At 36.6% G+C, this 26375-nt stretch overlaps 1 protein-coding gene across 3 annotated transcripts in view; it reads left to right on the forward strand.

The window, feature by feature from the left end:
* arhgap29a (Rho GTPase activating protein 29a) overlaps window positions 1-25528 on the forward strand; it is a 57454-nt gene extending 31926 nt beyond the window's left edge. For all 3 annotated transcript variants that reach the window (XM_055182506.2, XM_055182509.2, XM_055182507.2), the window contains 20 exons: window positions 158-254; window positions 2365-2437; window positions 2791-2851; window positions 3246-3392; window positions 6420-6484; window positions 6654-6764; window positions 6847-6927; window positions 8446-8616; window positions 10076-10213; window positions 10700-10893; window positions 12946-13118; window positions 13617-13745; window positions 14931-15029; window positions 15257-15420; window positions 15760-15948; window positions 16033-16170; window positions 17445-17668; window positions 22160-22475; window positions 23363-23474; window positions 23553-25528. In XM_055182506.2, the coding sequence (XP_055038481.2) occupies window positions 158-254; window positions 2365-2437; window positions 2791-2851; window positions 3246-3392; window positions 6420-6484; window positions 6654-6764; window positions 6847-6927; window positions 8446-8616; window positions 10076-10213; window positions 10700-10893; window positions 12946-13118; window positions 13617-13745; window positions 14931-15029; window positions 15257-15420; window positions 15760-15948; window positions 16033-16170; window positions 17445-17668; window positions 22160-22475; window positions 23363-23474; window positions 23553-24478 (3608 nt within the window). In that variant the 3' untranslated portion in view covers window positions 24479-25528. The remainder of the gene's footprint in view (window positions 1-157; window positions 255-2364; window positions 2438-2790; window positions 2852-3245; window positions 3393-6419; window positions 6485-6653; window positions 6765-6846; window positions 6928-8445; window positions 8617-10075; window positions 10214-10699; window positions 10894-12945; window positions 13119-13616; window positions 13746-14930; window positions 15030-15256; window positions 15421-15759; window positions 15949-16032; window positions 16171-17444; window positions 17669-22159; window positions 22476-23362; window positions 23475-23552) is intronic.
* Window positions 25529-26375: the final 847 nt, after the last annotated feature.

Consider the following 26375-nt stretch of genomic DNA (forward strand, 5'->3'; position numbering starts at 1 on the left):
ACTAGCAATTATTAATAGTTTGTTAACAAGATTACGATTGCAATCCAGTCTTTTGTCTTTGTAGACAGATTTTGGATTATGCATTAAAAATCATAACTGTTGTATCTAAATGCTCCTGATATCTTCCATTCATTACTTCTTCTCTTCCATCAAACAGGTGTGAACTTCAAGGAAGTGAATGAGGACAATAAACAGACTCTCTTTTCTGAGATCTACACTTCCATAGATACATTGGCCTTCACGTTTGGCAATGTGTAAGTACACCACACTTTTGTATATGATACATTACCATGAATTCATTGTTTTCATTGAAAGATTTGTCATTTGAAAAAATATCCACAGGGCTGAAAACATCTGCAATGGATAGTGAGCCCTCTGAGACAGCTGATTGTGTGTTCAGCTAATGTCTGTTTTATAAGATAACACCAGCTCTCTGTGGTCTTAGTGGGCTTGTTGTCTTTAACATCAGGAGTGTGTGTGTGATATTGTGTGTAAGTTAAGGGGTCTGTTTCTAAACCTAGCGAGCTCGCTACAAAGGCAACATTTTAAGGTTCTTCCAATAAGTAGGCAACTTAGCTAATGTGGCATAATTCTTATGACACAGCCTATGTATCTGATATGTGAAACAAGGCAACAGTTGATTATAAATAGTAATACTATATTTACAATATAAACAATATTGTGATTTTTTTCCCCCACAATTTTCTGTGCAGATTTCAAGGGATTTATACATTAAAGGATAGTTCGGCCAAAAATGATATTAAACCCATGATTTACTTATGGGGTCCACGTCCTTCAAGTCCAAAAAATCTACATCCATCCTCCACAAAACAAATCCAAATGGCTCCACGATGACAAAGAAAGGCCTTCTGAGGGTAATCCGCAACGTTTTGTTGTAGAAACTTTATAAATGAAAATAACTAGCTTCCGGTAACGCCGCCATCTTGGATTCCTCTGTATTAAGGATAGAGTATTAGCGTAGTGTACGCACTTTTCTTAGTGGCACATGACAAATTCGGAGGGCTGGGGCATAGAGCAGCAGCACAGAACCCTCCGTAAACTGCGTATGCTCTCATCTTGAACGTGGACGCGACTAAGATGGCGGTGTTACCGGAAGCTAGTTATTTTAGTTTATAAAGTATTAAATATGGATATTTCTACAACACCACCACATGAGTTACCCCCAGAAGGCCTTTGTTTGTCGTCGTGGAGGCGTTTGGATTTGTTTTGTGAAGGATGGATGGACATTTTTTGGACTTGAAGGACGTGGACCTCGTAACTTTACATTTGATTAACTGAAAAATAAAAAAAATTCTTAAATAACTGAAAATGTGTTTGTCAGAAAAATGATGGACATATGCATCTCGGACGGCTTGGGGGTGAGTAAATCATAGGTTTAATATAATTTTTGGCCGAACTATCCCTTTAAGTAACAAGTAAAAATATCTGCCAATGGGGTAAGAAAAACTAAAAATAAGTTTAAGTTTTTCTTAAACGCTTAATTCAAGAAAAAATGTCTAACCCCATTAGCAGATATTTTTGCTTGTTTTAGGCACACATTTACTTAAATTAGATTTTAGTAATTTTGCTAATCAAGTAAATACATCTTGATTCAAGAATTTTTAGATATTAATACTGAAAACAAGACAAAAATACTAATTAAGAAAATAATTTTTCGCAGTGTATACACTGCAAAAAAATTATTTTCAAGAAAAACTTTTCTTGTTTTTTTTGTCTTGTTTTCAGAAAAAAATATCAAAAAATTCTTGCATTTGCTTTATTTAATGAGCAAAACGACCCAAGAAAATAAGTCTAGTTTTTAGACAAACATATCAAATTTAAGTGATTTTGTGCATAAAACAAGCAAAAAAAATCTGCTAATGGGGTAAACAAAAAAATCTTAAACATTTTCCTCAAACACTAAATTCAAGACAAATTATTTTTTAAAAAAAAGTTTTGCTTGTTTTATGCACCAAAACACTTACACTTGATATGTTTGGTCTAAAAACAAGACTTATTTTCTTGGGTCATTTTGCTCATCAAGAAAAAGCATCTTAATTTAAGAATTTGTAGATATTTTTACTGAAAACAAGACAAAAATACTAAGAATTTTTCTTTAAAAATAATTTTTTGCAGTGTATAAATAAATACCTTGAATGCAGTGTAAGTGCTGCTAAGACAATGCTTTATCATTTTAGGTACAGGAAAACTAATCAAGATATTTGATAAACAACAAATGACATTCTGCCTTCGAATGTATTTATGCAGCTTACATTTCGAAACAACCTTTGTTTTTATACTTTTATATTTGTTTCGTTTTTTTTTTAATTATGACCCTTTTGGTCTTCCGTATTCTCTTCTCAGAGTGTCTGACTTCCTTATGGGAGATGTAGAGAACGGTTCGGCCTCGGGGCTTCCTCAGACCCGCAGGAGCAGGGTGAGTTTTCCCACTTTTCTCCTGTTGTTATGCTCTTTAGACCGGTCCGACCGACAGGTGGTCCTGTAATGCGTCACAGGCTGAGGGGTGTGGCCACTGGAGGTCAAAGGGTGTGAACCTCAATCGAGAAAAATAGAAACAAGGTCTGTTTTTAGAGAAGAAGGCTTTTCCTGTTTGGAAACCGATGTGATGTATCTCATGGAAAGAAACGTGAAGCTTTGGCCTTGCTACTGTGTATTTAAGATAATCAGATATGGCAGATATCTGTTTCCTTTTCCGTTTATTTTAGAGTTTTGTTTGTTATCACTGCAGACTGTTTCATTGTTGCTTGTGTCTTGGTTTTTTTATTTCAGTCTTTTGAGAACCTGGCGGTGGAGTCTGGCGGATGCGGAACTGAAAATGATGATTCTCCAGGTGAGTGCCAACTAGAGATCAACCTGTAACCTTTATAGCAATCCTTAAACAAGGATTTTGCACCTTTACTCTAAATGCCCCAGGATGTTCATATACTCCAGAAACTTTAATATCACACACAAATCAAACAACTACCTGTTCTCAGATCAGATTTAATTCTCAGTGAATAAACTCGGCACCCTCTCCGTCTATTTAAATCCTGGCAGGGCTTCTTAGTGCCAATCCACTCTAATACAATCTCAAGGTCAACAAACAGATTTCACCTGTCGTTTACACATAAACACCCTGTCTCTGACTCCAACGCTCATGTCTGGGTTGGGTTTGGACACCGTGTGCCAGCCCTTGCTGTTAACCCTCACCAATGTGTCTGGCTGTGTGTCTACCCTCTTCGCAGGTCCCTCTCCGCCCGGGCGGCTGGAGGAGATGGACGGGACTTTGCTCCGAAGTGACAGCGGCGTGGAGTCGGCCTTGCTCTATGCCAAAGCTTGGTCAAAATACACCAAGGAGCTTCTGGCCTGGGTGGAGAAACGCATTATTATGGGTGAGTATTATTATTTGACATAGTATTAACACTTAATGACATTTTAATGACAAATTTTATTTGTACCACTGTAGTTGAGGTCAAGAAAAATATTCATGACGCTGTTATAAAACTATTTGACAGAATATTAACACTTAATGACATTTTAATGACAAATTTTATTTGTACCACTGTAGTTGAGGTCAAGAAAAATATTCATGACGCTGTTATAAAACTATTTGACAGAATATTAACACTTAATGACATTTTAATGACAAATTATATTTTTACCACTGTAGTTGAGGTCAAGACAAATATTCATGACGCTGTTATAAAACTATTCTACAGAGTATTAACACTTACGACATTTTAATGACAAATTATATTTCTACCACCGTAGTTGAGGTCAAGAAAAATATTCATGACGCTGTTATAAAACTATTTGACAGAATATTAACACTTAATGACATTTTAATGACAAATTATATTTGTACCACTGTAGTTGAGGTCAAGAAAAATATTAATGACACTGTTATAAAACTATTTGACAGAGTATTAACACTTAATGACATTTTAATGACATATTATATTTGTACCACTGTAGTTGAGGTCAAGAAAAATATTAATGATGCTGTTATAAAACTATTTGACAGCGTATTAACACTTAATGACATTTTAATGACAAATTTTATTTGTACCACTGTAGTTGAGGTCAAGAAAAATATTAATGACGCTGTTATAAAACTATTTGACAGAGTATTAACACTTAATGACATTTTAGTAACAAATTATATTTGTACCACTGTAGTTGAGGTCAAGAAAAATATTCATGACGCTGTTATAAAACTATTTGACAGAATATTAACACTTAATGACATTTTAATGACAAATTATATTAGTACCACTGTAGTTGAGGTCAAGAAAAATATTATTGACACTGTTATAAAACTATTTGACAGAGTATTAACACTTATTGACATTTTAATGGCAAATTACATTTGTACCACTGTAGTTGAGGTCAAGAAAAATATTCATGATTTTGTTATAAAACTATTTCACAGAATATTAACACTTAATGACATTTTAATGACAAATTATATTTGTACCACTGTAGTTGAGGTCAAGAAAAATATTCATGACGCTGTTATAAAACTATTTCACAGAGTATTAACACTTAATGACATTTTAATGACAAATTATATTTGTACCACTGTAGTTGAGGTCAAGAAAAATATTCATGACGCTGTTATAAAACTATTTGACAGAATATTAACACTTAATGACATTTTAATGACAAATTTTATTTGTACCACTGTAGTTGAGGTCAAGAAAAATATTCATGACGCTGTTATAAAACTATTTGACAGAATATTAACACTTAATGACATTTTAATGACAAATTATATTTTTACCACTGTAGTTGAGGTCAAGAAAAATATTAATGACGCTGTTATAAAACTATTTGACAGAATATTAACACTTAATGACATTTCAATGACAAATTATATTTGTTCCACTGTAGTTGAGGTCAAGAAAAATATTCATGACGCTGTTATAAATCTATTTGACAGTATTAACACTTAATGACATTTCAATGACAAATTATATTTGTTCCACTGTAGTTGAGGTCAAGAAAAATATTCATGACGCTGTTATAAATCTATTTGACAGTATTAACGCTTAATGACATTTTAATGACACATTCAATTTGTATCACTGTAGTTGAGGTCAAGAAAAATATTAATGACACTGTTATAAAACTATTTGACAGAGTATTAACACTTAATGACATTTTAATGACATATTATATTTGTACCACTGTAGTTGAGGTCAAGAAAAATATTAATGACGCTGTTATAAAACTATTTGACAGCGTATTAACACTTAATGACATTTTAATGACAAATTATATTTGTACCACTGTAGTTGAGGTCAAGAAAAATATTAATGATGCTGTTATAAAACTATTTGACAGAATATTAACACTTAATGACATTTTAATGAGAAATTATATTTGTACCACTGTAGTTGAGGTCAAGAAAAATATTCATGACGCTGTTATAAAACTATTTGACAGAATATTAACACTTAATGACATTTTAATGACAAATTATATTAGTACCACTGTAGTTGAGGTCAAGAAAAATATTCATGACGCTGTTATAAAACTATTTGACAGAATATTAACACTTAATGACATTTTAATGACAAATTATATTTGTACCACTGTAGTTGAGGTCAAGAAAAATATTAATGATGCTGTTATAAAACTATTTGACAGAATATTAACACTTAATGACATTTTAATGACAAATTATATTTGTACCACTGTAGTTGAGGTCAAGAAAAATATTAATGATGCTGTTATAAAACTATTTGACAGCGTATTAACACTTAATGACATTTTAATGACAAATTTTATTTGTACCACTGTAGTTGAGGTCAAGAAAAATATTAATGATGCTGTTATAAAACTATTTGACCGAGTATTAACACTTAATGACATTTTAATAACAAATTCAATTTGTATCACTAGTAAAAAGTTATGTTGTCTTGGTAATGTCAAGTTGTCATAACAAAGACATCTCAAACAATGTCGTCTTTACATTAAAAATGACATAATTGAACAAATGACAGTTAATGACAGTTGTCATAAACATAAAATCTCCTTCATGCTCATGACACGTGTCATGATTATGAAGGTGTCATGTCAGTCTTATGAACACCCCTTCAAGTAAAATGTGTTATACAGACTAATATACCGTGTGAGTGTGTGTACCTACTTAAATATATTAAAAATTAGAAAAACCTGACAAACCCTCTGGGACGTCCTCATTTGTATAAAACCTATAAAAATTTTATTAAAAAGGTTTTTATTGTATAAAGGCTGAAAGTGGTCTATAAAAGTAATAGAAGTCTATAAAATGTCATCATTTAGATGACATTTTAGTGTGTGTGTTACATTTAGGATATTTTTGGCTGGTTGGTTTATTTAACATTTAAACCAAGACTTCATCTTTTAAGCACTACGTACATTTCTATTCACAGACATTGAGTGTGCAAAGAGCTACGCCAAGATGGCCGAATCTGCAAAGGCGCTGGCGTCTCAGCAGGTCAATATTTCAAACTGTACTACGTTACGCACTTCAGCTGTGTGTTTTCACAAAAGCACAATGAGCAACACGCTTCCTTTCCGAGACTATGAAAAATTCTTCACTTAATAAACAAGGGCGTTATCAAAGCTCTTTATCTGTTTGTTCAATCCCATACGATTTATTTCAGGAGCACATGCCATTCCGGGATATTTACATATCTGCCTTCAAGAACGACATCGAATACAGCCAGCTTATAATGCAAACCACTGCCGTGCTCCAGGCTAATAAATTCATGCAGGTATGATTGTCGATTTCATTATAGATTCTCTCATCAGGTACCTGACACGGGATTAAAGAGTGTTTGTTTTTGTCCAATCCAGCCTTTGCAAGCTCGGAAAAATGAGCTCGACAAATTGAGGAAGGAAGTGAAAGAACAGTGGCAGAGAGAGCTGAAGAAAATGGTGGGTGTTTTTTTATGCAAACATGCCAAAAGAGGTGAGAAATACTGCACTCTCAGATAAAGGGTACAGAGCTGTCACTAGGTACCTAATGAATGCATATTTATACCTTAAAGATACATATTGATACCTCAAAGGTACATGTCTGTACCTAAATGATACATGTTAAAGGATAATGTACAATATTAAAGGGTGCCGTTTCAGTACCTTTTTCTGAGAGTGTTTGTTCAACGAAAGCTCCTCATGAAGATAAAGTTGGGCTGTTATTCAAATTCCTTTAATGATATAATATTACATCGGATTCAATTGCGTTGTTTATTCTATTGGTTCACAGACAGGTTTTGTGTGAAGTATCTATAGGTGCCAAAGTTTAAGGTAGTGCTGTTTAGGTGCAAAATTTTAAGGTGTAATTCCCATGTTCCTCAGATGTTGTGAATAGACATCAAGTGTTTGTTTCCTCCTATAGCAAACAGGTAGTCAAGCATGTGTAATGTACCATATGCTGTACTAAAATGTGTTAATAAGTATTGGGGCTGTATTTTGCACTTTCATTTTAGCGTGCCATTATTATTGGTCTGTTTTTAATAGAGATGCATTTTTTTTCTCCCCAAAATAGTTAAAATCAAGTATGAAATTGATTAAATTGGCAATAAAATCAAAACAAACCTGTAATTTTTCAAAACGTGTTTCTAATGTATTTGACGCATCAGTGTGCATCGCATTACCAAAGTAAAATTGGGTTGTGAATCCCATTTAAAGTTGATTTTACAAGATTTCCACTTGACCCTTGTCTTGCGCGATAACACAAATGTCTCTTTAAGATTCCTAAATGTAACTGACCTCTATCATTGGCTAATTGTTTATTATTGTATCTTATTACACGGCTCTCTGGAATGCTTGATTCTGATTGGTCAGTTGAGACATTTGCAGGTTCGTTCTTTTCGAATAATAACCGCTCCAAAATAATAACGCATAGCCGGACTACTTGCACGAGTAATATCGCTCCGCGCCAATAAAGATCAATAATGATTACTGTCTGTGTGGCGCCATCTTGTGACAAACACTCGACAACCACGACAAGAGACAGACAGCTTACTGAGACTGAACTTGACAAAATAGAGCATGACAGCTACGAAGCACACAAACAAAAAAATACAGAATGGGGATTAAAACTTCTCAAAGAGAAAAAATGGAGACAAGTATGAAGCAGAGGATCTTTATAAGGTATTACGATCATTTTATGCATCTGTGCAAAGTTTCGCGGAAGGATAAAAATGTTAATTTAAAACAAATATGCCAATAAAATGTTTCAAATTCTTATTCATGTCCAGTTTTTTTTCTTATGTGGCAAGTAGCCGTGTAATAAGCGGGATAATGTAGAGGCAGCCGGTAGTTATTGGGAAATAAGCCCCTTCAGTGTGATACTCCGCTTCGCGTCGGGTCCTGATCACACTGTCGGGGCTTATTTCCCAATAACTACCGGCTGCCTCTACATTATCCCTTACTTGTACATATTAACAGAACGAAGCAGACAGTGCGCTTAAAAAGGCTCGGCTGCTTCAGGCACAGAGACAGGAGGAGTATGAAAAGGCCAAATACTCCACCAGTCGGGTGGAGGAGGAACAAATCGGAACGGCGGGCGGAAAACAGCTGGAGAAGAGACGCAAACTTGAGGAGGAGGCTTTGCAAAAGGTTTGACACTAATGCAACACTTATTGTACACTCCCTGAAGAAAAACATGTACGCATTTATCCATTACACAACTGTCTTTGTCATTAGTGCTTGACAACAGTCTTTTACTGTATTGTGTATTTTTCTTTGTATGTATTTATGTTTTGGGGTAAAACTAACTAAACATGATACCAGCTTAACTACATTTTATCTGTAAAATTCTAACGTGAACCAACAATGAATAATATAGTTTTTCACCCTTTATTAAAGGAAAACACCACCGTTTTTCAATATTTTACTATGTTCTTACTTCAACTTAGACAAATTAATACATACCTAAATGCGAGCACTTAATCTTTGTACAGCGTGTTGTGACTGTGTTAGCATTTAGCCTAGCCCCATTCATTCCTTAGGATCCAAACTTGGATGAATTTAGAAGCCACCAAACACTTCAATGTTTTCCCTAGTTAAAGACTGTTACATGAGTAGTAACACAAGTAAGTATGGTGGCACAAAATAAAACGTGGCGATTTCTTAAGCAGATAAAAAATGAGAACTATATTGTATGGCGGAAGAGCACTTAGTTTGCAGCACTTCGACCTCGGCGCGCAGTAACATCATCACATCTGACTCCGCCCCTTTCACTCAAACTTCCGTCAATATTACTGCGCCCAAAGTCGAAGTGCTGCAATCTAAGTGCTCTTCCGCTATACAATATAGTTCTCATTTTTTATCCGCTCAAAAATCGCCACATTTTATTTTGTGCGCCCATACTTACTCGTGTAACTACTCATGTTACAGTCTTTAAATAGTGAAAACATGGAAGTGTTTGGTGGCTTCTAAATGTATCCCTGTTTGGATCCTAAGGAATGAATGGGGCTAGGCTAAATGCTAACACATTCACAACGTGCTGTACAAAGATTAAGTGTACGCATTGAATTAATTAATCTAAGTTGAGGTAAGAACATAGTAAAATATTGAAAAACTGTGGTGTTTTCCTTTAAGTGAATCATTTGAATGATTCATTCAAGAACATTCAAATGATTCATTGTGTTTCTTTAACTCAACTGGTAGGGCATTGCATAAGCCGCCCAAAGGTCATGGGTTCAATCCCCACGGAACACACAATACTGATAAAAAATGTATAGCTTGAATGCAAGTCGCTTTGGATAAAAGTGTGTATCAAACACATAAATATGGAAAGAAAAGTGATTCATTCGATTCAAAATCACAGATGTGCTTTTCCTTTGAGTTATATATTCGTTTTTTTATTAGTTATAATGTTAATTTATGTCTTCGAGATTGACTACTGCACTCTTAAATATAGTTTGCTATTTATTTGTTCATACCTGTTTTCAAAAGTATCTTCCTCAAAACCATCTTACTGTATGATACAGCGATCAAGAGGGAAAAAATAGGAAGTCAGAGTTACAGAAAATATTTATTTTTAAATATTTCAAATGTATGTTGTTGATTTCAGGCAGAGGAAGCCAAGGAATATCACAAACAGTGCATCACAGATGTCGGGGTGAAGCGAGTCGACCTGGCCAACACTAAAAGCGAGATCCTCACTCAGATACGAGAGCTTGTGTTTCAATGTGACCTGACCCTGAAAGCGGTGAGTATATTCTGCGCACACACTCGCAGATGCACAAACTCTCATTATTTCTGATCATTCAGACAAAACAGGCACACCTGGTCTCCTTGAGGCGTAATTATTTCTCATCTTTTTAACAAAGTGACCCCAGGCTACAGATTAAACTAACCAGGTGTGATGGGTACATCAAGAGATAAATCACATTTCTTTCATGCTCATCTGAGTTTGTCTTTATTAACCGGTTTGTGACTCAGCTGTGACGCATGATGAGAGTTTTCCTGGTGAATGCTTTGTCTATGTGAAGTCCATCTGTGAAATCTTATTGGTCCAATATCCTGTACATTATGTAGCTGTATTATAAATATTCAGACATATTTTAATTGGCAAAAAATGCAAAGTGTCTTCCAAATGCATTAACATTATTGTATTTAATGCTAGAAACAATAGTTAGTACAAGTTTGTCAATAGACTGATTTATACTGTTTTGTTTATATTTTTTGTGTATAGGTGACCGTGAACTGGTTCCAGTTGCAACAAGCTCAAGTGGTTTCTTTGCCTGTCAACTATCAGTCGCTGTGTGAAAATGCTAAACTCTATGAACCCGGTCTGTGTTACACCGAGTTTGTGAAAAGTTTGCCCTCCGACAGGACCAGAGGGGAATCCTTCTCATTTAACAACATCCCTATCACACAAAACTCAGGGTATGTCCCAGCTTTAAACAGTTTTCCATAACTTTCTTTGAACATTTCGGAATGAAACATTCCCAGTGAGATGAACATCCAGGAAAATCTCTGTTTAGGAGTAAGTTTTGCTTTTTGTTCCCTCAAAACTGGCATCGACTGTCTTGTTTTTTCCAGCACTTTGACTTTTAAGCCAGCTAGTGATGGAGCGAGAATTGTGTTAGTAAAAATGTCACACAATTGTGTAGTCGCCCTCGGGTCTTCCTGAGGAAATAGCTGCAGAGCTGGCAGAGGCAGTAAAATGAGAGGAGCAATGTTTTTACCTCACACATCCATGTGCCACTCATTCTGGCACCTGAATTTGGGTTTTTAATGTTTGGCATACTGTATTTAAGAGCAGCCACTTTAAAAATGTGACCTTGGACCACAAAACCAGTCATAGTGGTGATTTTTAATAAATAAGCTTTCCATTGGTGTATGGTTGGTTAGGATAGGACAATATTTGGCTGAGATACAACTATTTGAAATTCTTGAATCTGAGGTCACAAAAAATCTAAATATGTAGAAAATTGCCTTTGAAAGTTGTCCAAATGAAGTCCTTACACTGCAAAAAATGATTTTCAAGAAAAAAATGTCTTAGTATTTTTGTTTTGTTGTCAGTAAAAATATCTAAAAATACCAAAATCAAGATGCTCCCTCTCGATGAGCAAAACGACCCAAGAAAACAAGTCTAGTCTTTAGACCAAAAATATAAAATTTAAGTGATTTTGTGCATAAAACAAGCAAAAAAATCTGCCAATGGGGTAAGCAAAACAATCTTAAATTTTTTTCTTAAACACTAAATTCAAGAAAAATTTGCTTATCAATTTGATATTTTTGGTCTAATTTGGACTTATTTTCCTGGGTCGTTCTGATCTTGAAGAAAAAGCATTTTAATTTAATAATTTTTAAAATATTTTTACTGAAAACAAGACAAAAATACTAAGAAAATTTTTTCATAAATAATTTTGTGCAGTGTAGCAACACATATTTTACGTGACGTTAATCATTTTGTGTCCGTATGGTTCAATTAAATGTTAAAAGGTTAAAAATTTAAAATACATTTGCAGATTACTTGCATGCATTCTCTTTTTTGAGGACCAAGTCAAAAATGTCTGGTTTTATTTCATTTCGAAACAATACTTGGGGGATAATTGCAAAAATGTCAATGTGGTGTAACCGGCCTGTGTCAATTGGTGTAACTAGTATTTTTTTTAATTAAAATATAAATATATTCATAAAAAATGTGGAATGAAATATAATCATCTAGTTGTGTATAATATGATTTTTTTACATAAATTTTTACATCATTTGTTACATCATATGCTGTTTTCGGCATATGTCTGGACAAATATTACAAAAATGCATTAAAATTTTAGAAATAACTAATAAAATGATTTTTTTTTTGATGATTACGCTTACATGCCATCAAGGTGTATAAAACACTTAATATTTCAAATTTTTTGGGCAACTGGCGGTTAAACCATTTGACATTTTCAGGTCCATTCAGTCTTAACTTTCATAAAAATGGTGCAAATTAAATTTTTAATTTAATAAAATTAACATAAATACACTATGTGCATTAAAAAACCCTCATGCGTGTTTTTAAAACAAGTTTTTAAAAAAATATTTTTGAATTTCTCATTTTGCCAAACCGTTTTTGTCACTGACCCTTTACTTATGATAAATAATTTTTTTATATATTTACGTTAGGAAATGTTCAAAATATATTCATGCATGATCTTTAATGATTTTTGGCATCATTTTTTTTATAGTTTCGACCTATATAATGTTTTCTTGGCTATTGCTACAAATATGTGCCAGACCAGACAACGCACACACATTTTTGAACAGACTTTCTAATGCAATGGCACTTATATTTTTGTTAATTCAATATTCAGTTTGTTGACACAGGATACATTATAAAAATATCTTTCAACTTGCTTACATTTCTATACATTGAGTTCAATGGCCACAGTTAATATAGATACAAAGACCCTATCTTACCGTGACATTCCTTTGATGTTCCCACAGGTTGCCTTCCTTGAAGCGAGTGATCAGCGGCACTCATTCATCTCAGGTTCACCTGTCACAGGTGTCTCTCGCACCTGGAGACTTCCTGAGCGCAGACGAGGTTGAGAGTCACGTCCAAGCACGTACAGGAAAGATGACGGACAGACGCTCAAACAGTAGCACGGATATTCAAGGTAAATATATGTTACCCTTTCTGTGAAATCTCCTAAATTGATTATGAGATTAAGACTATCGAAGTTTGATTTTAGTGACTGATTCCAATCAATCCTCACAGAGTTTTCTTTACATAATCCACTTTTAGGCCAACCTGGAAAACATCAGTATATTACTTAGTATGTTTAAAGCGTATGTTGCATGTTATTTCCTGTGTAAGCATTTATTAGGCAGAATTTGTTTGATATCCTTGGAATGCCGAAACGCATTGGATGTGCACTAATTTATCTCTTTAATAAACAAGATCCTTCAAACTAATGGCAGATCAAATCTCCAGTCTAAGATATGCTTATCAGAACTGTTTAAGAGATTTCAATTAGAGATCACATTAGTGACATCTCATTAAAGTTATGATCTACTGAATTACATACAGTACGTGGATGTGTGTGGCAACTAAAGTACAAAGCCGTATCAACACAAAATGACCTTAAACGTTTGGTTTTCTTTGGATTCGACAGCGCTGAAGAACCATGGTCCGTTCCGTGTCTGGAGATCGAGCAGTCAGGGTGGAGGGATGTGCAGTGATTCAGAGAGCGCTGGAGGCAGCAGTGAATCTCGCTCTATGGACTCACCTACGGCAAGCCCAGGTACAACTACAACATGCATGCTGAAACACATAACAAACAATACAGCCACTTTAACTTCTGTAAATCTCTTGTCACCCGAGGCAAAAAATAACAAACATGATGTACAGGTCTTGTGTCACGAGCGTGAGTGGCATGCACTCTTAAAAATAAAGGCAATGCAAAGGGTTCTTCACAGTGGTGCAATAGAAGAACCACTTAAAGGGACACTCCACTTATTTTGAAAATATGCTCATTTTCCAGCTCCCCTAGAGTTAAACATTTGATTTGTACCATTTTGGAATCCATTTAGCCGATCTACGGGTCTGGTGGTACCACTTTTAGCATAGCTTAGCACAATCCATTGAATCTAATTAGACCATTAGCATCACGCTCAAAAAGTTGTGATATTTTTCCTATTTAAAACTTGACTCTTCTGTAGTTACATCGTGTACTAAGACCGACGGGAAATTAAAACTTGCGATTTTCCAGGGCGATATGGCTAGGACTATACTCTCATTCTGGTGTAATAATCAAGGACTTTGCTGCTGTAACATGGCTGCAGCAGGTGTAGTGATATTACGTAGTACCCGAAAATAGTCCCCTTGGTTACTTTCAATAGCAGGGGACTATTTTCAGGCGCTGCCTAATATCATTGCGCCTGCTGCAGCCATGTTACAGCAGCAAAGTACTCAATTTTTGTATATATATCTGCCTAGAAAATCACAGCTTTTAGTTTTCCATCTTAGTACATGATGTAACTACAGAAGAGTTTTAAATAGGAAAAATATATCAAAACTCTTTGGTTATTTTTGAGCGTGATGCTAATGGTCTAATCAGATTCAATGGATTATGCTAAGCTATGCTAAAAGTGGTACCGCCAGACCCAGAGATCAGCTGAATGGATTCCAAAACAATAAAAATCAAATTTTTAACTCTAGGAGAGCTGGAAAATGAGCCTATTTTCAAAAAAAGTGGAGTGTCCCTTTAAGCATTATAAATAGGAACCACAAATAAATAAATAGGAACACACCCAAGCACTTATTAAACTTATAAAAGGTATTAATCTTAAGCATATAAATATTTGCAATAACACAAACCGTTATCAGCTTTACGATTTCATAAATTCAAGAGTGCTAAAGAATTGGGTACTCAAAGACAGCCGATCTCTTAGCATTATAATAATAATACGGTACTGCTTTGATCCAGGTGATTTCAAGAGAAGGCTTCCCAGAACTCCCTCCACCGGCACCATGTCTTCAGCAGATGACCTGGATGATAGAGAACCACCATCCCCATCAGAAAATTGTGAGCTTTGTACATTACATAATAATCTCATAACATGTTCTGTTCTCTGACAATCTGACATTGCACGTACTGTATTTTACTGTAACGCGGAGGCTATGCATGGAATGTTGTCCGGACAGGTTCAGTCTCCGCTATAATTGTTGTCGGACACATATTTCAAAGTGTTTCAGGAAGGTCTAAATGCACTGACCTAAAATAAAACCTGTAACCCTGTCGCCTCTGATCAGGTCTGAACGAAATGATAACGGAGGCTACCAGCTCACCCGGACCCTTCCGGAACACGCAGATGTCCAAAGCCGCTCAGACGCACAAACTACGAAAGCTCCGCGCTCCGTCGAAATGCAGGGAATGCGACAGTCTTGTGGTATTTCATGGCGCTGAATGCGAGGAGGTGAGGTTCATGTATATACATGTTTATTTGGCTATTAATAAACGTTGGGCACACACACACTGCTTATTCAGATTTTAGGTACAGATCACTTAACAAAAAATATTTCTTTTCATTGGAAATTATGGGTAATATTTTGTTATAGAGGCTAACTTAACTAATACTTACCGGTACACATGAATGAGTTTATATGACTTTTCACTTCAAGCTGTTCAACAGATTCAGGTAAAAACCACTTTAAAGCATGATTTAATTTAGGGGCTGTTTACATGACGTTTTGTTCATTTATGATTTTTTTGTATTATTAAAACCAATTTGATTGACTAGCTATGTTGTTTTCAGTGTTCCCTTGCTTGTCATAAGAAGTGTTTGGAGACTCTCGCCATCCAGTGTGGACATAAGAAGCTCCAAGGAAAACTGCATCTATTTGCTATCGACTTTGCTCAGGCAGCCAAAAACAGTCCCGATGGAATTCCTTTCATTATCAAAAAATGCACATCGGAGATCGAAAACAGAGCTTTGAATATCAAGGTGAGCACTTTTTGTCTTGCGTCAATCCTGAAATGTATAAAATAATAATGCTGAGCAAGACTGAATTGAGCTTTTTTTCTAAAGGGCATATACCGTGTTAATGGAGCCAAGTCACGGGTGGAGAAACTTTGTCAGGCCTTTGAGAACGGCAAGGATTTAGTGGAGCTCTCAGAGCTTTACCCTCATGACATCAGCAATGTCCTCAAGCTCTATCTACGCCAGGTGTCTATTAAACTTATTTGTACTAATCGGTTTGCTGATATTTATTAACTATTAAATGCATTCACAAGACTTTTTTAAGATGTCAAATAAATCGTTGGTGTCCCCAGAGTACGTATGTGAAGTTTTAGCTCAAAATACCATATAGATAATTTATTATACCATGTTTATATTGCCACTTTGTAGGTGTGAGCAAAAATGTGCCGCTTTGGGTGTGTCCTTTAAAATGCAAATGAGCTGATCTCTGCACTTAATGGCAGTGCCTTGGTTGGATAGTGCAGATTATGGGGAGGTATTATCCCCTTCTGACATCACAAGGGGAGACAGATTTCAATGACCTATTTTTTTACATAGGTTTACCAAAACTAAGTTACTGGGTTGATCTTTTTCACATTTTCTAGATTGATAGAAGCACTGGTGACCCAATTATAGCACTTAAACATGGAAAAAGTCAGATTTTAATTATATGTCCCCTTTAAATTTCATTTATTATAATCAATGTTTTTTTTTATAAAATCTTCTTTCTGTGAAAATATAACCTTGATAATTTTAAAGGGCACATATTATGCAAAATCCACTTTTACAAGGTTTTTGGCCATAACTAAAAAAGGCAAACCTGTCTCTTTAGACATGCTGATTTGATTCTCTTGTTAATGTGACATCACACTTATAAAGCCCCGCCCACAGACTAACTGGTTAAATTTACCGAGAAGTTTTTCTAAATGTGTTTGGTAGCATGCTAATGCGGCTAAAGATACAAATAGCTCAGACTGTTTCACAGGAATCAGATCTATTTTTAACCGAAAGCGCTAACTGTATGTTGGTAAAAGAGTGAGGGCAGTAGCTCATTTGCATTAAAAGGTACACACATGCGTTTTTTTGCTCCGACCCAAATAGGAGAATTTTGGACATGCGATAACAAATGATTGGTGGGGTTTTTTGAGCTAAAACTTCTAGGCACTTATATTATATCTTGTAAAAATAGGCATAATGTGTGTCATTTAATATTGACAGAGTAAGGTCATGTCAAAGATTGAAATTAATGCTTGGGTAGAAAGCCATTGGTATGACTTTGCTGCTCCTTATCTCAAAATTAAATGATGAGACTTTGGAGACATGGATTTCACAGGCAGGGTTACAAATGATTACATTTGTAAGTAATAAATATACATGCAATACTAATTAACAGCCTTTCTTTGCCCGAAATGTTTATGCAGCATTTGTAGAATTTTATTTATTTTTAATAATAATGTAAATGATTATTTTATACCCTTTAGCTCCCAGAGCCTCTCATTCTGTTCCGTTACTATAACGACTTCATCGGATTGGCCAAAGAAAGTCAGAGCATCATTGTCGATGAAGTAGAGGCATCAAGAGGAAGCCCCGCCTCCGAAATCAGTGTGGAGCTCAAACGGGTCCTCTTCAAGATTAAAGATCTGCTGCGTCAGCTGCCTCCAGCCCACTACAAAACCCTGCAGTTTCTCATACAGCACTTAAACAGGTGTTTACTCTCAAACAGATACAAACACTTTTCTTGAAGTCTGTCATGTTTTGTATCCATTTAACCTGCAAAAATGATTGGATATTATCTGCACAAATTACAGTGCAAATTGGCATACATTTTAATTCTATTGGTTCACTGGGAATTTAACCAATGAGCCTCTGTTGTTTAAATACTGTCGCGTCTTAAAGGGACACTCCACTTTTTTTGAAAATCATTTTCCAGCTCCCCTAGAGTTAAATATTAGATTTTTTGCTGCCATAAAAGTCCTTGATTATTACGCCAGAATCAGAGTATAGATCCTAGCCATATCGGCCTTGAAAATCGCAACTTTTAATTTTCCGTCAGTCTTAGTACACGATGTAACTACAGAAGAGTTAAGTTTTAAATAGGAAAAATATCTAAAGTCTTTGGTTATGTTCTAGCGTGATGCTAATGGTCTAATCAGATTTAATGGATTATGCTAAGCTATGCTAAAAGTGCTAGCGCCAGATCCGAAGATCAGCTGAATGGATTCCAAAACGGTAAAAATCAAATGTTTAACTCTAGGGGAGCTGGAAAATGAGCATATTTATCAAAAAAGCGGACCCTTTATTGGAGAATACACTTTATGGGGCAGTTGCCCGGACTGGACTTATCCTAGTCCAGACAAAAATGCATGTTGTAGCTGCCTTAATTTAAAAACATCTTGCACTGAGATATCTTAACATATATCAGTATCATTGTTTTGTTTCAAGATGCACACCGGTAATGTTTTTTGTATGGTAGGCCTATGTTTATAAAACTGCTTAAATCTAAACCCTGTCCAGGAAACTGCCCCTATATGTTTCTTTCAGTGCTTTGTAATAATAATAATAATAATAAACTTTATTTTTATAAAGCGCCTTTAAAAGCAGCTTCTCAAAGCGCTGTACAACAAATCACAATACAATAAAACATTCAGCAAGAAAAACAAAAATTAAAAAACAGTAAAAAATAACTGTAAAATTATCACAAGCTCAGCAATCAAATGCAAGTTTAAAAAAATGTGTTTTAAGAAGAGCTTTAAAAGATCCAAGAGTCTGTGCTTCCCTGAGTTCAAGAGGAAGAGAGTTCCAAAGTGTGGGAGCATACACAGAGAAAGCCCTATCACCCATAGATTTAAGATGTGATTGTGGAACGACTAGCAAATTACACTGTGAGGAGCGCAGGCTACGATTTGGAGAATAAGTGGTCAATAAATCAGATAAGTACTGCGGAGCTAGGCCGTGCAGTGCCTTGTAGGTTAACATCATGACCTTAAAATCAACACGGTACCTGACTGGAAGCCAGTGCAGAGATTTCAGAACCGGTGTGATATGTTAAAATTTCCTAGTTCCAGTCAGGATCCGGGCAGCAGAATTCTGGACATATTGCAATTTACTAATTGTAGCTTTAGAGACTCCAGCTAAAACTGCATTGCAATAGTCCAAACGTGAAATCACAAAGGAATTAATCAACCTTTCAGCGACCGATATACTTAACATCGGGCGTATTCTAGCTATATTTCTGAGATGGAAAAAGGACGCCTTCACAGTACTCTGGACAGAAGAATCAAAAGTGAGGCTGGTGTCAAAAAATACACCAAGGTTCCTGATTTTGCTTTGCGACTCTAAAACAGTGCCATCAACAGACAATGTCAGAGTAGTCGCTTTGCGAACTCGATGCCGAGACCCTATTAACATAACCTCAGTTTTCCCACCATTCAAGCACAGAAAGTTATTATTCATCCATAGTTTAATCTCAGAAATACAGCCAGCGAGGTAACATGAATCAATATCTTCTCCAGGTTTAGAATGGATATAAATTTGGGTATCGTCAGCATAGAAATGATAATTAAGACCAAGCGATCGCAGAAGATGCCCAAATGGATATAGATAAATATTAAAAAGTAAAGGACCCAAAACAGATCCCTGAGGGACACCAGTAACAACCGGACAAGAAACAGAGCGAAAGCCACCCATCGAAACAAATTGGGAACGGTCAGTAAAATACGATTTGAACCATTCCAAAACTGTCCCAGACACCCCAAATGTAGTTTCTAGTCGAGCAAGTAAAAGACCGTGATCCACAGTGTCAAAGGCTGCTTTAAGATCCAGAAGAATTAAAAGTGAGATAGCTCCAGAGTCTGCAGCCATCAGCAGGTCATTGGTTACTTTGACCAAGGCCGTTTCAGTGCTGTGACATTTGCGAAAACCTGACTGAAGAGGTTCAAACAGATTATTAGTTATTAGATGATTACTGAGTTGGGAAGCAACAACACGCTCAAGCACTTTTGCCAAGCAAGGAAGATTAGAAATGGGGCGAAAATTGTTAAAATCATCCATAGGAACATTATCTTTCTTTGGCACCGGCATAACAGCAGCAGTCTTTAGTACTGCTGGTACGACTCCAGTTTCCAGTGATTCATTTATAATACTAAGGATAAAGGGGCACCAAACAGAGAAGCATGCTTTAAATAAATCCACAGGAATTGGATCCAACAAACAGGTGGATGATTTTGTGTTTGATACCTCCCTTGTGAGAGCCTCAGAATCAAGTAGTGAGAAAAGAGTTAAAGGAACACCAGTGAACCCCGATGTGTAAAAAAATGAAGTTGCATAGTCAGAGTTAGCCTCAATTTCTTTGCGGGTATTAGCAACCTTCGAGTTAAATAAATGTAAGAAAGAATCACAGAGCTGCTGGGAGCCAGGCAAATGAGTTACAGAATCAACTTGAAGCAACTTGTTTATGGTTTGAAACAGATGCCTGGGATTATTTTGATTATTTACAATAGTCTGAGTGTAATACGATGATCTTTCAGCTTCCAAGAGAGTTTGATAGCCCCCCAAAAGGACCTTCCACTCTAGATAATAGACACTCTGACCAGTAAGGCGCCATTTACGCTCCATTCGCCGACAAGCAGACTTTTTTGAGCGCAGATTGTCGTTATACCATGGAGCGGAACGGGCATAAGTGACCTTGCGTGACCTTTGAGGAGCAAAAATGTCAAGATTAGCAGCTAAAGTTGAGTTAAGCTGTAAAACTTTTTCCTCCAATGGTAGTTGAAGAAGATCACTTAGGGTGGATACCACAGAGCTGGAGAAAGCTGTCTGATCGATAGACTTCCACTTCCAAAAAGATACTGTACGGGAGGTAGGCTCATTTGAGTGATATAATTCAAGGTTAAAACAGACAGCTGAATGATCAGACAAGCCAATGTCAATAGTTAAAAACTGTGATACAAAGGAGCCATTAGCTATCACAAGATCCAGCGTGTGACCCTTATTATGGGTTGGGCCAGCAACAAACTGCATGAAATTAAAGCAGTCAATTAGTGACAGAAACTCCTTAGCATCGCCTGAATCACTCCGGTCAACGTGGATATTAAAGTCTCCCACAATTAAAACTCTGTCGAACTTTAAAGCCAGCATTGACAAAAAGTCTGCAAACTCAGAAATAAAAGCAGCATGTGTCCTAGTCGTAGGTGGTCTGTAGACTATAGCAATGATGGTGGATACAGGGGCAGAAATACTAATAACCAGACATTCAAATTATGAATACTGGGGATCAGTCACAGTGCTTGTACAAAGTTTTAATTTGTAAACAACAATGATTCCTCCACCTCTACCAGATAATCTTGGAAGATCTAATACTCCAAAACCCGCAGGAGTGATCTGATTAAACAGGAACCCATCGTTTCCCTTATGCCAAGTTTCAGTTAAAAGCAACAAGTCCAGATTTTTGTCTGTAATAAAATCCGATAAGAGCAATGCTTTATTGATCACAGATCGCGCATTAAATAAAGCAGCGTAGGCCTGACATTGTAACGTCGCCGTCAGAGGTTTAACATCCATGCGCAGAACAGATATCAAATTACTAAAAACCACACCAGTATGCGACAGTTTGTTGGTCTTACGTCGGCAAATGGGGGCAAAGATGTTAGGAGAGGATGTATCAGCAAAGCTGCGCTTCATGCCCCGATGGATATATCGCTTGGGACGTAACAGACCAATATCTCGACAGAGATTATAGGAGTCTTTAGCTAGAGAATAATAATTATGTTTTAAAGCCAAAAGCGTACGTGTAGTGTACCTTAGCGCCATGATCGACGAATGTCCGTTCACGAGTCAAGGCGTATGGAGCTCCGTATTACACCAACCACAGTGTCGTACAATCCACACCCTCAGCCAGCAGACGCAATGAACCGAAGTTTACACACTGCAGACAAGTCCAGTGAGGTGACCCTCCGTAGCGGCGTTCTCCCCTGCAATCCACACACACCCGGGTAGCAGCTCAACCGGAGATAAACACCGCACGTTTTCCAAGCAAATCTCCGTAGCACACTACGAGCTCGAACTCTTAAAATCCTCACAGACAGTTGAATCAACGCAGTAATCCAGGGCCTACTACAGTATAGTCTAAAAGGAACTTAAAATAAACAGATATAAACAAATAAAAACACAAAAAATACATTTTTTTTCTTCCTAACAGGGTCTCAGAAAGATCAGATGAAAACAAGATGACCGCCAGCAATCTGGGCATCATCTTTGGCCCCACGCTGATCAAACCCCGTCAGACTGAAGCGGAGGTTTCTCTTTCCTCTCTGGTGGACTACCCCTATCAGGCCCTAATCGTGGAGCTTCTGGTCCGGCATTACGAGATGATCTTCGATATACCTCTGAGTCCTCTTCCACCTTCCTCCCCTGTAGGAGAGAGCTCACCGCTTCCCATCAAATCACGCTTAACCTCTCGAGAGAAAAACCAACAGCTTAGTCGACATTCAAAGTCCATGGTGGACATTAAAGAGGTGAGCAGGGAACGTTGATGGTTTCATACTGGTCCAAGTTGATCATTTATGGTTATTAGCTGGTTTAAACTAGTTGAGGTAGACTTAAAGCTGGTGATTATATTTAAAGGGACACTCCACTTTTTTTGACAATATACTTCCCTACAGTTAAACATTTGATTTGTACCGTTTTGGAATCCATTCAGCTGATCTCCGGGTCTGGCGCTAACACTTTTAGGATAGCTTAGCATAATCCATTGAATCTGATTAGACCATTAGCATCGCGCCTAGGCGCAATAATATTACGCAGCAGCCGAAAATAGTCCCCTTAGTAACTTTCAATGGCAGGGGACTATTTTCGGGCAGTGCGTAATATCATTGCGCCTCCTGCAGCCATGTTACAACCGCAAAGTCCTTGATTATTACACCAGAATGAGAGTATAGTTCCTAGCCATATCTGGCTAGAAAATCACAACTTTACATTTTCTGTTGGTCTTAGTACACGATGTATCTACAGAAGTGTCAAGTTTTAAATAGGAAAAATATTGAAACACTTTGGTTATTTTTGAGCGCAATGCTAATGGTCTAATCAGATTCAATGGATTGTGCTAAGCTATGCTAAAAGTGGCAGCGCCAGACCTGGAGATCAGCTGAATGGACTCCAAAATGGTTAAAATCAAATGTTTAAATTTAGGGGAGCTGGAAAATGAGCATATTTTTAAAAAAAGTGGAGTGTCCCTTTAATAGACCACATAGAACCAGCTACTGTGTTTCAAGCTTAACGGCCCAAAATCAGACAGAACCCTGCAAATTATCCAAAAAATAAATGAAAACCAAATGAAAATGAATGTAAGTCTGAATTTTAAATCTAAACAAAATATTTTTTCTTCTACAATGTCTCAAAACAGCAACAACCAAAAGTTAAGTCGTATAAACGGTATTCCTCAGTAATACCCTCCATGCACTTGATGGACGAAGTAAAGGAGGGGAAGATCAGGTCTGACACAGAGTTTGCAGCAGGTTAGTATTGTTTTCATGAGCTAACTAACCTATATGTGTCTAAAACCTTTACCTGTAACTTCTTATATTTTCAAACAGTTGGAGATGTGGAGGATCTCAACAAACTCCTGTCCACAAGCGTCCCTGAAATGCGCAACTCTCCCGGCTTAACCCGCCGCAACCACGTGTCCAGAGTTCAGTTGCGGCCTCCCAGACCAAAAATGGGCTCCCGACCGCTCAGCATGCCCGCAGAGCGGCTCCTAAATCTGTCTAAAGTGGACGAATGTAACGCTAAGAACACAACGGAGCAGAAAGAGGACAGCGCTCGCGATCCTGTCATCGAGGAGGTGTCCGAATCAATGACGGACAAATCCAAGTCCAAAGCGAGCAACCATTACAGAAAGTCTTACATTGATACGCAAACGCTGCGAAGGACTTGGGACAAGCAGTATAAGCATCATGAAATCAGCCCTAAAACATTTAAGGCCGACTCAGAGGTCGACGACTCCAACGATTTGTCGTCTTCTCTTACGTCGACATCTTTCTCAGAACACTCCAAAGCAAGCACCATTAATGCTCTCAGACCTCGCACAACTGTCGTGAGGCCCGTGCGGACTTTACGTAGAGAAGGGAACGTCAGCGAGTACAGTCCCGTTCCTACGACCTTCAGGCCGCCAAGAACTCTGCAACCTCCACCTGGAACGTTCTACAAACCTCCAGGTAGCAAAACCTTAGCAAAGGTTGAGCTGAAGACAACCAGAGCAACAGCCAACAGCACAGAGGAGGAAGAGGAAGATGATGATGACGATGATGAGGAAGAAGAAGCGTTCACTGTGGAAGTCTCAGTTGATGACCCCGATCTGGACACAGAACCTTCCACAGAGCAAGATGCCCAGAATACAATTCCACAATCCCCCACCTCCAGCCTAGAGGAACTTGGCCAAAATGAGACCAAACCCGTTTACCAGAGACTACGGTCCCGCTGTATGCAGGATCTCGAACACAGGGAGGCTCACTTTGTCTGAGTTCTATGTAAAGTTTTGGACGCTGGACTTTGAGGAGGGGGGCAAACCCATTAAATTTGCTTCTGGACCTTTGAACGATGGAGCTGTGTATGTGGAAATGTTTCCATAACTGTGAAGAGATCCAAGGAAGTGTTAAATTAGAATATATCTATATTTTAATATATTCTGCATCTACCATTTGTAGATAATCAATAACGAACCCTTGGACAAAAATGGACGTAGTATGCACTTACAATGCTTTTATTACTCATCCACAAATGCAACATTTTTGCAGAAAGTCACAGTAACTGCGCAGTTTCATTTACGTTGTATGTGGTTTTCATTAAATCGTTGTTTAATGTATTGTGTATATTTCTGTTTTACACCAAAACTAAACTGACGAAGCTGTTACTGTTAAGTATTGTCACTTTATTATAATCATAAAAGATGCACTTATTAGATTTATTAGAACCACACGTTTGCTACTGAAATGTCGAACTACATGCAGTGTTAATGTTATTCAAGAACAACAGATAGATGTAATCTGGTCTGTCTGAGTATATAATAAACCCAAACACCAGCTGTGATATATATATATATATATATAATTTTTAAAAAGTGTTTTGTAAAAGTCTTCAAATGTGCTTTTTTATCATTTGCCTCATTTTTTACATAGAAATGTTATTATTGGGAATCATTGTTAACAGAGTTTGTCCAAAGTGTTTTTTTTGTACATAAGCTTGCATTTCATAAAAAATCCTGAAATGTCCGTATACCCAAAACAAGCAAATCTAGCCAAAGTAAGTGCCTTTATTTATGAGCGCTCACTGCCTGGTATCCGTCATACTTCTTTAGCTATGGACTGAACAGCATATCTAGTTGTGATATACTGTCATTGCTGTCTAGACCTAATCGTTGTCTTGTAAATGATATATCTGTTTGACATTTGTGATATCATTGATACTTTAAAACAGCATTTTCAAGATGTCTTAACCTCCCTCAAGTGTATAAACAGGTACATGTGAGAATACACACTTGTAACTTATTAAAACTGATGTTGTCACACATGAATATCATGTTTTATGTTATTATGTCTGAGTATTTACATACAAAAATGTAAAATATAATTTATAACATCATGGTTATAATTGCATGTTTGCGCATTCTGTGCATTCTTCTTGCACAATGGTCAAGCCTTTAATGTTAATAGTTAAAGGGATAGTTCACCCCCCAAAAATGATGTCATTATTTACTCACCCTTATGTGTTGTTCTGAATCAGTATAAGTTTCTTTATTTTGTTGAATACATATTTTGATAAATAATGGTAACTACACAGTTGACGGTACCCATAGGCTACCATAGTATTTGTTTTTCCTACTATAAGTCAATGGGTACAGTCAACTGTGTGCTTGCCATCATTTATCAAAATATCTTCTTTTGTATTCAACAGAATTAAAAAACTAGTACACATCCAGAACAACTTGAGGGTGAGTAAATTATGACATATTTTTGGGTGAACTATCCCTTTAAGCACAAAGTTGATGGTACCCATTGACTTCCATAGTATTTGTTTTTTGTACTATGGAAGTCAGTGTGTACCGTCTACTGTGTGCAAAGCAAATCTTTTTTTGTGTGTGTGTGTGTTCAACAGAATAAAGAAACTCATAGGTTTACAACAACGTGAATGATTAAATGGTGACACTAATTTCATTTTTGGCTGAACTATCCCTTTAAATTTAGTTCATTTTGAGATGTTTGTAACTAAAATTCTGAAAATGTTCACCCACATACAACTGCATGTATTTGCTGGCGTGAATACCTACATAATTGTTCCTTTTGTGTCACTCCTACTATACTGACTCAGATGGGTGTCACAAGAATTTGTAGTAAACCAGACTTAACTACAGCGTAAATGTG

The sequence above is a fragment of the Misgurnus anguillicaudatus genome, chromosome 25 (assembly GCF_027580225.2).
Source record: "Misgurnus anguillicaudatus chromosome 25, ASM2758022v2, whole genome shotgun sequence".
Lineage (NCBI taxonomy): Eukaryota > Metazoa > Chordata > Actinopteri > Cypriniformes > Cobitidae > Misgurnus > Misgurnus anguillicaudatus.